Source organism: Pyrus communis, chromosome 15 (genome assembly GCF_041283825.1).
Source record: "Pyrus communis isolate YQ-2024b chromosome 15, ASM4128382v1, whole genome shotgun sequence".
Taxonomy (NCBI): Eukaryota; Viridiplantae; Streptophyta; class Magnoliopsida; order Rosales; family Rosaceae; genus Pyrus; species Pyrus communis.
Genome location: NC_142579.1, coordinates 28,712,024 through 28,723,618, shown reverse-complemented (window position 1 = coordinate 28,723,618; position 11,595 = coordinate 28,712,024). Strand labels below are relative to the sequence as shown.

Sequence of the window (11,595 nt, the reverse complement as noted above, 5' to 3'; positions counted from 1 at the left end):
CTTCTGATCATTCCCTCGAATGGCCAGAGCCTGGGCTTGAATCTTATAACAAATAGCCTTTGGGTTGCATAAACTTTTGGAAGCCGAATATTTGCGTTGAATCATCGAATAGCGAGGCCAAGTCCCAACATTAAAAGTTTACCCCATCATAACTGCTCTTAATACGGCTCAAGTCCACTCAAACTCCTTTGACTCTAGTACTTTGAAAGTTTTAGACTTGCATTCTTACATAGTTTCCAAGTAATCCGACAAAGTTATGCCTTATGGTAATCGGGCTTCTGACCTATACTGAAAAAGATAGAGTAAGATAGAACAAACAAAATCACGCAATGATCAAAATTTCATATCCCTGCAAAAGGGAATGGAGGTTTGCTATGAGGGTGGCAAGGTTGCACATTCCTTGGCTATCTATAGCGACAATCTGAAAAGATCATCCCTAGCTTTGGGGGTTTTATGTCATGAATATGCAATATCCGACGTTGGCCCATACTAGGTGCCTAATTCATTGCAAAGGATGTTATTACTTGAACAAGTTGATTTGGCTTGCGGTCGATTGATGAAATTAGACTTGGACTTATCAAAGGCTCAGTAAGTAGTAACTATACATGGTTGAGGTTAACTTTAATCAGAGTTGTAGCTTATGCACCTGACCAGTTATGATTTCATTCTCCAATCTTGTCTAAGAATCTTTAAAGTATGTAACATAGCTGCATTTGATCACATATACAATTAAATAATTGAAAGTACTTATCTCTTGGAACGTTACCAAAGTTTGTACCCAGGTTCATCACCCGATGAATGAGCCTTCATTCCATTCCATGCAACTTCCAAGAATTGTAGCGTGAAAGTGGGCTTCCATACTTGTAAGGGAATATGTTCATGCTTTGGTCCCTTGTGCTGGTCGAAGTTTAAACCTAAAAAGGTAAAGCTGGTCGAAGTTTAAACCTAAAAAGGTGAACTTTACTGATCCACAAAAAAACTCTGCTTGCACTGTTTGTAGTAAAACGGTGATATCTTCCTCATTACTGGCTGGAATCATAAGCTGTAAAGTGTTGTGGAAAGATGGTACCGTAGCTTTCTAGTGATATAAACTACAATGTCCAATTTTGTCTGAGAAAATCTAGTTTACTCCACAAATTCGAATGGTGTGCATAGGCAGTTTGTTAGTTGCATGTTGCTCCACACCAAAGTTGGTTCATGTTCCGTGTTTGAATTAGTTTACATTCTGTTTTGGAACCATATTTAGGCAGATCCAGAGTTGCATACACACTTTTCATGTCCTACAAATGCATTAAGATTACTTGTCGCGCATACTAATTCTTAAATTGTAAGAAGCTCTAAGAATATAGGAAATTAATTTGATACCCCAGTCCGATCAGGTCTTCGTATCTTGAACTTTCAACTATTTTAAAAACATTTCCAAACCAGCCCTAATAGTTTCTAGTTTCATAGTTTGATTGGTGGAACATTTTATTAGCTTGATTCCATTGCTTGTTCTATCATCGATCTCTTATGCTCATATAATTAAGTATCATTCAAATGTTTTTTTTTTTTTTTTTGCCCTAACGAAAATCTGTAGTTGCGCTAAACTATTGATATTTCATTTTCTTTTGACGACAGAATAGTAAAACGATAAGACTAATTAGCTAATACATAGCAACCAATTAAAAAGACTCCATAAAAACTGACCCAGCCTCAGCAAACTCTCTCTATTTGATAGTGATATTTGTCAAGATGTCCACTAATTATGAAAAAACACGAAAACGCTTGGTACTGATCTGGTTTATGGTAATTTTATCCAAAATTATATCCGTCGCTGAATTTTAAAATTTAGATAACTTCAAGTCTGGATATATATTGGATATCAAAGTGTTTGATTTTTGATATTATTCTAACATTCTATCCGATGGAAACCTATTGTTATCCAGATATTCTTAAAATATCAGTAGTTTAGTTTTGATAAAACACATATTGGTTTAAGAATTTTTTTTTTTCTTTACTCCCACGCTTATAAATAGAGGACATCTCCTCCTCATTCCTTCACACTGTTCTCTTGTTACTCTGACGATGGCTCTTTCCAACTCTTTTAGTTTTGCGTTTTGTTTCTGTTTTTCTGTGATTCTTTTAAGCTTTTATACTAATGCTACTGATGTTTCTCATGATGGGAGAGCCATCACAATCGATGGTAAAAGGCGACTGTTGCTTTCGGGTTCAATCCATTATCCTCGAAGCACACCACAAGTAATCTTGCTCGTCTTCTTTAACTAGTACACTCTAACTTGGTGCTTTTCATGTCCTTTTTATAACAAACTTATCATGTTGTACACAGATGTGGCCAGACTTGATTAAGAAGTCGAAGGAGGGTGGACTAAACACAATTGAGACTTACGTCTTTTGGAATGTGCATGAGCCAGTTCGTCGTCAGTATGATTTTACTGGAAATCTTGACCTTGTTAGATTTCTCAAAACAGTTCAAGATGAAGGACTTTATGCTGTTCTTCGAATTGGTCCATATGTTTGTGCCGAATGGAATTATGGGTACGTTTTTTTGTCAACATATCATGTAGTTTTACATAATATTTTGTACCAAACACAATTTAACTATCTGGATGTAATAATCAGAGGACTTCCCGTTTGGCTGCACAACTTGCCTGGCTGTGAGATCCGAACCGCAAATGCTGTCTACATGGTAATTAAACGCGGTGACTTTTAGTTTACGCAAACCTAATTTTGTTATACAAGTCGCAACACTTAAACATTCTGCAGAATGGGATGAAGAATTTTACAACTATTTTAAACATTCTTATCTTTTGCAGAATGAGATGAAGAATTTTACCACATTGATTGTTGATATGATGAAAAAAGAAAAGCTTTTTGCATCTCAAGGTGGCCCAATTATTATTGCTCAGGTAATATATATGCATATAATTCGATTTCATCATATTATGCATCAAAATATAAATTTGTTGTGATAAATTGGCCGTAATTTTGTTAGATTGAAAATGAATACGGAAATGTGCAATCATACTATGGAGATGCTGGTAAAGCATATATGAACTGGTGTGCAAATTTTGCCGAATCTCTCGACATTGGAGTTCCATGGATTATGTGCCAACAAAGTGATGCTCCTCAACCAATGGTACAATATTCTCTTCTTTTTTTTTCTTAATTTTTAGTGTTTATAATTGTTACTTATTTATATATCTTTGTTATCAGATGAACACATGCAATGGTTGGTACTGTGATTCATTTACTCCAAATAATGAGAACAGTCCCAAGATGTGGACCGAAAATTGGACTGGATGGTAAGTTCTAGAATTAATACTAATTGAATCAATTTTGATGATATATTATTTTTGTTTTGTTACCTAATTTTCTAAATCTATACAATGCAACTGTAGGTTTAAGAGTTGGGGTGGCAAAGATCCACTTAGGACTGCTGAGGATCTTGCTTTCTCTGTTGCAAGATTTTTCCAGCTCGGAGGCACGTTTCAGAACTACTACATGGTTGGCACATTAATTAATTAGATTAAATTGTATTTTGGTTCATTGTAATTTAATTCTTTCTAACATGATTTATGTCTTTTCTTTAAGTATCACGGTGGAACAAACTTTGGCCGAACAGCAGCTGCGTACATCACTACTACTTATGATTACGATGCTCCTCTCGACGAATATGGTAAGTAAATACTCAAATTTAAGTTCTAAACATGGCTTTGTGTTTGGCTCTATAACTTCTTAGTTCTTACTATTATCTCATTTTATAGGCAACTTGAACCAACCAAAATGGGGGCATTTGAAAGAACTCCATCAGATTTTGAAATCCATGGAGTATACTCTCACACATGGGAATGTCACAACCACAAATTTTGACAATTCTGTTTCAGTAAGATTATCCTTTTGAATTGACATAACTAATAAACCAAAGTTTTGTAGAATTTCAAATTGATACGATCGATATGTGCATGTATATTTTAGGCCACTGTGTACGCAACAAATAAGTCATCAAGCTGCTTTTTGGGCAATGCAAATAGCACAACTGATGCTACAATCACTTTTGAAGGGAATACATACACCATTCCTGCTTGGTCTGTTAGTATTCTTCCTGATTGCAAAACAGAAGGATACAACACTGCAAAGGTATGAACAATTAACTTTCACCGTGTGTGTAAACAAATATAGCCTGGTTTATTAGGTATTTCTGAACTTCTTTTACCTAGTTTAGGTCAACACACAAACAACAGTTAAGGTGAAGGTAGTGAACAAGGCTGAAGATGAACCCGAATCACTTGCTTGGTCGTGGAGGCCCGAGACCATTGATGACACCAGAGTCCTTGCAAAGGGAGAAATTACTGCAAATCAACTTTTGGATCAAAAGGTTGCTGGAGATGATGCTAGTGATTATCTTTGGTACATGACAAGGTACAGTGGATATTTTAATTTTAATTTTCCATTTGTCCTTTTCTTCTAATATATTTAGTATTTTGGTTTACTCATTTTATTTATCTTGGATTTTCGGCAGTGTTCATCTCAAGAAAGATGATCCAATTTGGAGTAAGAACATGACTCTAAGGGTCAATGGCACTGGTTTCATTCTTCATGCATATGTTAATGGAAAATATGTTGGTAAGACATACAATTATTGTTTCTTGATTAATCTTAAATATACTAATAAATTTGTTGTTTTATAGTTATTGATTTTCTTATATATCCTTGGTGCAAATAGGTTCTCAATGGGCTCAATACAACGTCTACAACTATGTATTTGAGAAGAGTGTCAAGTTACTTCCTGGCAAGAACATTATTTCGTTGTTGAGTGCTACTGTTGGATTTCCGGTTAGTATTATTGGATTGTTAAAATTAATTACTTAATTGTGATTAATTATTTCATTTAATTTAAAACTTTGAATCATGATTTGAATGATAACCAGAATTACGGAGGTGGATTTGAAGAGATCAAAACTGGAATTTCTGGTCCAGTTGTACTGGTGGGACAAAATGGTGATGAGATTGTGATCAAGGATCTATCAGCACACAAATGGTCATACAAGGTTGGACTTCATGGTTTGAAAAACAAGCTTTTTAGCACCGATTCTCGTTACGCTACTAAGTGGTCAACGGAAAACTTACCCGTTAACCGGATGCTGACATGGTACAAGGTAATAAAACCCACTATATATATACACATATATTTAACTCTATATATCACTAATTAATAAACTGACAAAGTTAATAACAATTGTTTTTGTTTGATTTTGTTTAGGCAACTTTCAAAGCTCCTCTTGGAACTGATCCAGTTGTGGTGGACTTACAAGGTTTGGGAAAGGGTCACGCTTGGATCAATGGCCATAGTATTGGCCGGTATTGGCCGAGTTATTTGTCATATGATACTGATTGTAGTCTCGATGCTTGTGACTACCGTGGTTCATATGATAACAACAAGTGTTCCTTCAATTGTGGCAATCCTACCCAAAGATGGTAAGAACTTTATAGTTTACGCATTCATGTTTATTTACTTGGCAGTTTAATAACGATCACAGTTTTAATCGCTTTTAATTGTATTGAAGGTACCACGTTCCTCGATCATTTATGGAAGATGGAGAAAATACAATTGTGTTGTTTGAGGAGTTTGGTGGCAATCCATCTCTTGTGAATTTCCAAACCATCCAAGTTGGAACTGTCTGCGCCCATGCGTACGAGAAGCACACAGTGGAATTGGCGTGCGAAGGTCGTCCCATTTCTGCAATCAAGTTCGCTAGCTTTGGTAATCCCCGAGGAACCTGTGGATCATTTGAGAAAGGCAGCTGTGATTCTGGAAGTGCATTGTCGATCCTTAAAAAGGCAAGTCTTTTTTTTTTCTGAACACTTTAATTTTCAATGAACTTGAAAGGAGATTATATTCACACATCACAAATTACTCATTCCACACCCTTTTAATTTTTTAATATTTTTCTATCAAGTCTTAGTGGTGTGTAGGAAATATTAAAAAAATAAAAGGGTGTGGGAGAAGTAATTTGATGTGTGTGAATATAATCTCTCTTTTATGAACCCTAATTTTCTATGTATATTATATCTAAGTAATTCTTATTTCTTTTCCCTAATGATTTTGTAGGAATGCGTGGGCAAAGAGAAGTGCTTGATCAATGTTTCTCAGAGCAAATTTGGCTTGACAAACTGCGGTGATGCCGTGAAGAGGCTGGCTGTGGAAGGTGTTTGCTAACAAAGTTTAGATTTTTCTTAATAATTTTGTGTTATGTGATCAGTTTAGTACTAGCTAGCTTGATGATCTAAGTAGCAAGGGTTAGATTAGGGCCATTAGCTAGGGTTTCTATCTTTTTTTTTTGGTCAATTAGCTAGGGTTTCTATCAGTGTAGTCGGTGTTCAAAGGCACTGCCTCTTTATTTTGCAAATATAAAAATTTTATTTCTTTTAATTTATATTCTTCATTTTCTTCATTTTCTTCTATCTCAATTATATATACATTTTAGTAATTTAAATCTCAAAGCATGATAAACTCTGTTGTGCGTGACTATATATTGTTGAAGGATGACATTTTTTAAGTTTCCATAATAATCAATTTAAGTGATTTAACAATTGATTTCCAGTCCCTTAACAAAACTTGTTAATTTTCTCTCTTTTTATTTGAAAGAGACGATAGAAATTGCATTGATAGAGAGAAAAGCATTACAAAGCAAAGCCGGGGCAAAGAAAACCCAGCTACAAGCTAATACGGAGCAAATACGGGTCAATTTGTGGTTCGTTTAGTTTTTTGAGATGGGTCTTGATTTCAGTTTCAACTCAAATCTCCAATAAAGACTGTCACGAATGAGAATTGTGGTTCGATACCTGCGTTACCTACCAAACTTACATATCTAGGTTCAAACACATTCTAAATCTAGAACCTTTTCAATAACAAGTACAATTGTACTGCATGTTACAAGTGAATTAGTAACGTCTAACATCATTTTAACAAGTCACATATCATATTACAATCGTAGAATTATATACGTGATTTCATAATACAGTTTTGTCGGATAGTTGAATTCGGATAGAAGCATGCACGTCAATTGGTAGGTTACCCCTTCACTATCACTACTGCTGGATCCTTTGGATTTGGATTGAGATATTATATAAGATGCATGACTTGTTTAAAACGTGGGCGCATTTCCTATTTCGAAATTTTATTCTGGAAATTAGAGTGTGTTATACAATGGGATAATGCCCTTTTTCAATGGTGGCTCATTCTTCTTTAAACATTAAAAAAAATAAAATTATAAGTAGTGGACCGACTTGAAGAACGTATTTTTCCTTTTATATATTATGTTAAGAGTTTAAATTCTCATTCTTTTTTATTTAGTTTAATGTAGTAACACCGCTTTTAATGAAAATAAAAATTTAATAGCATAAGTAAGCTGAACTAATTGGCTAACAACGCGGTCACTTTTTTACACACGAGTTTCTTTATCGGGAGCCTGAAAGAGTTTAGTATTGCTTTGTAGCATTATATATGAATAAAATGCATAATTTTCACTCAATTAACTCAATGAAGAAATACAATAGTCACAAAAATCTATACCATTTATGGGAAATTTCTTTGCACTTATAACATGAAGAATGAATTCAATCAAGGGGATGGCCGCACAAAAATCGGTTCACCCATAATCCGGGTTTTTAATAAAGCTCCAGAAACAAAAACTGTCCGGGGCTCCGACCCGTTGAAAAAATTGAATCGTTTTCTTTTTTAATTGACTTTAATTTGTTGCCCTTAAAGAAAAAAAATAATGGTAATTTGCACTCTGTACGTCTCTAGAAATTCCAGAGGAAAGACTCCTCTGCCGGACTGAAAAACTGACCGTCCAGGTTCTCTTCCGCGTAGTAATCAACGTCCGGCGTTGGCACCGCCTCAGCTGGACTGAAAAATTGATAGTTCATTTCATCAAAACCCGGAAACAACCCGTACTCCGTAGCGTAATTACCCGACCCGAATGTGCTAAAAGGGTCCGAAAACGAATCGTTTGGAGTCACTAGAAATTCGCTGTCCACGAAGACGGTCCCACTCCCGTCCGACACCGACGGAGACGGGGACTCCACCTGCAACTCCGACATCGACTGAGACTCCGCCTGCAACTCCGACATCGACTGGTGGCTCCTCTGAAGCTCCGAATTCGCGAACCTTGCCGCCTCGGTCTGGATCTGGGCCGGGCTCAGGGACCTTCCCCCCGAAATCTCAGGCGGGCTGTCGGGGAAATTAAACTTGGCGGTGCGACCGCGCAAGCAGAAGAGGGCCGCGTCGAAGGCACGCGCCGCCTTTTCGGGCGCGTCGTAGGATCCCAACCAGATTCTCTCCCGGCTGTTGGGGAGGCGGATTTCCGACACCCATTTGCCCCACTTGCGCTTGCGGACGCCCTTGTACTTGATGTCGTTTCGCTCGGAGGGCTTCCCGATCGTCTGCTTCACCATGGACCACGAGGACGACGTATTAAAGATTTAGGAGGAGTGGATTGACTTGTAGTGGGAAGTGCTTTTGCGACAAGTGATTGTTCGTTCTTGAGGGTTGATTTTGTTGTAGTTGGGGTTTAAGGAATTTGTTAAGGAATTTGCGGCTGGTGAGTATATATATGTGGGGGAGTGGGGGGAGTGGGAAGAGAGTTGACTGTTTTAGCGCGTCCGAATCGCTTTGAAGGACAACTGGCGGCTTCAGAGAGTGGTGGTACGAATTTTTACGCGGGGGGAGAGAGATGGGTTTGGATGCACGTGTGTTATTTGTTCCTCGTGCACTTCCATTTCCAATTTCCCACCCCTTTTTTTCTTCCTTGGGAAAATAATACAAAATCAGGAAAAATAAAGGTTGGTTACCAAATTAGGCAAATGCCTTATTTGGCAAAATTCCCATTTATTATTATTGGTGACTATCAATTATTGTCATTGTATCCTCCTATTCACACTCGTTTATTTAACAAAAATTTAATCAGATCAATTAATCCTTCTAATTTATACAATTTTTTATTTTTACATTTGACTATTGATTTCAAGAGAAAACTTACACTTTTTAAATCTTTTATGCGTAAGTAAAAACATGGAAGGGTAAAAGAATGAAATATTTCTCTTACCTATCTTTTCATATTTTAGTAGACGCACATAACTCAAGAATCAAAATAATTCAAATTCCTCTTATTTGTAAGTAAGCACTCCTTAGTGCCTAGAATTGAATTTGATTGTTGTCGACGGACTAATTAGATTGAATTGCAATAGTTTTCATAACATGCGATCTTTGACCGAACATAGGTCCTAAGTTAAGAGTAACGCGAGCTGAGCACCAAGGTCTTGAGTTTGTGCCCCAAGTCTTGAGTTGGAGCTTAGTAATTGAGATTCGTTATCATATGTTTTCTAAGGATTAATAATTTGATGAAACTTAATACTACAATTTATTAGTATTTACCTTCACTTGTAAGTGAGTGTTGTTAGATTCGACTCTCGTTAATGATGAGTTATCTAGGTAACCCACAAGATTGCAAAATGATTGAATTATAGTTCATTTTTAGTACCAAACATAGATTACATTGAATTAATCTCGTCACATGTATGATTTATACCATACTTTATTTTACCCGTCAAGATCTAGGTTTGAGTTGTAAATTCAAAGTTTAAAGTTTAGAGTTCAAAAGTGGTACTGGTTCCACAATCCTAAACTTTGAACTTGAGATTCTAAACTCCTTGTTTATATTTCAAATATGAATTTTTTGAGCTTTTTCTCATCATTTCTATGTTCGAGATCCCAAGTCTGAAGGGTTTCCCAAATAATGAATCAAAAGGTTGAATATCTACAATTTGAGAATCGAACTCCGAGGATGAATTCATTTGCGCGGATGAAATGGACGTGCCTAACCAATTCATTTCATACTACATTCCTTCAAACCAAACTTTATGTTTTAGTCAACAGACAATTTCATAACAAATTCAAAAAAGACATCCGTACAAAGATTTTTGCATATGCACGAGCATATACAAACGTCTCATAAAATAATAGAAGATATAAACAGAACATCACTTATGCATACAACGCATAGGTAACGATTCTCGTCTACACTCAAACACATACATTATCTAAGCACCTTTTGTCAAAATTAATCATAAGCTTTCATATAACAGTGAGAGAGAACGAAAAATAATATAAATTGGGTTAGGAAACGGATTCGAAGATTCTGATGTGATTATTATATGAAAAGGGAAGGCAATATACTATTAATTAAAAGGGTAAGTTCCTATAGTTTAGAAAGAATAAAGAACAAAGGAACTAGGTTTTCAGCAGTGCATATATATATAGGTGTGTGTGTGTGTGTTTGTATGTGTGTGTGTGTATATATATATATCAACATGCCTCTATTATTAAAATAAGAAGAAGCATGCACATGTTTCTCACTTTGATATGGTGACTCAAGATTTAAACAAGCAATGAAGTCCAAAATCGTCATCTAAATATGTAGTCCACTCAATTTGAACCTAATAATAAAAAATTAGTCCACGCACTCACTAGCAAATTACTAGGAATTATTCAAACTCAGTCGTCAACCCATTACAATCATTCAGATGTAGACACAAATCTTTAAAGAACTAACGATTATTTATAAAAGTGCAGTCAGACTTATTGATTATATAGTCTATTTGAGATGTTTTTTGGAATGAATTAATAAAAATAAAAATAAAAATAAAATAAACTTCTTGACCATCAAATACAATTATTGCGATATTTTATGTCATAGAAGCACTTTAAAAAAAGCACATGCCAAATACTTTTTTAGAAAGGATGTCTAGTTTTTTTTACGTGCTTATGATAAAACACACGTTTAATGAAAGTACTTATAAGCTTAAGCGTTTCATACAAAATAACAATTTCACATTGAAAAAGTCAAAGTATCAAGTTCAATGTATAATATTGCCAATATCAACTGCTTATCAACAACATATTTAGATTAAATAGAATTAGAATTATCCACTATGTGAACACGCTTCATTGTTTTGTTTATAATATATTTAATTGAGTGCCCAAATGCGTCATCACAAACCTAAGCATATGGAACATGATATTAAAATCAAGATTCAAAAAAAATTCTTTAGACCAAATATATACATTTAACAACTAGAATTAGTAACAAATTCAACTACGCGTCACCGCGGGACAAACCTGAACTTATATATAACCCACATCAGTGCTGACGCAAGCACCACTTACGCCATGCAATATGGGGCTCTGCCCTCCCACTTCCGTGCCCTCCCATTTCATGTACTGCTCTCTTGTTTTGTGTGGTCACGGTGAAACTACGTCAACATTTTATATTATTTTTTTTATATAGATAATAAGACAAAAATAAATAGTAATATAAAATGTTGATGTGACTTAACCGTGACCACACAAACAGAAAAACACGGGAAGTGGAAGGATAGAGAATCTGCCTCCCTTTGGAATTGCGTCATCTAGGGCTAAAACCTCAGCTGATCCGAAGATTCCCAGGTCCCAAACCTCAGCTGGTCCGAAGATTCCCAGGTCCAAAACCTCAGCTGATCCGAAGATTCCCAACCGCATCCATGATGCATGTC

General features: G+C 35.7%; 2 protein-coding genes across 2 annotated transcripts; one reads left to right on the top strand and one right to left on the bottom strand.

The window, feature by feature from the left end:
- The first annotated feature begins 2,048 nt into the window (after positions 1-2,048).
- On the top strand, positions 2,049-6,433 carry LOC137742326 (beta-galactosidase 15-like). The gene is made up of 17 exons (XM_068482170.2): positions 2,049-2,241; positions 2,330-2,538; positions 2,623-2,689; positions 2,817-2,909; positions 2,996-3,139; positions 3,217-3,305; positions 3,402-3,507; positions 3,595-3,679; positions 3,768-3,886; positions 3,979-4,140; positions 4,226-4,422; positions 4,523-4,626; positions 4,727-4,836; positions 4,932-5,159; positions 5,264-5,478; positions 5,568-5,841; positions 6,113-6,433. The coding sequence occupies exons 1-17, from the start codon at positions 2,068-2,070 to the stop codon at positions 6,218-6,220; spliced, it is 2,484 nt and encodes an 827-aa protein (XP_068338271.2). The 5' UTR covers positions 2,049-2,067; the 3' UTR covers positions 6,221-6,433.
- Positions 6,434-7,557: 1,124 nt separating this feature from the next.
- Positions 7,558-8,583, bottom strand: LOC137718081 (ethylene-responsive transcription factor ERF017). Its single transcript, XM_068457595.2, has one exon. It carries the CDS (start codon positions 8,458-8,460, stop codon positions 7,807-7,809), a length of 654 nt encoding a protein of 217 aa, XP_068313696.2. The 5' UTR covers positions 8,461-8,583; the 3' UTR covers positions 7,558-7,806.
- Between the last annotated feature and the right edge of the window lie 3,012 nt (positions 8,584-11,595).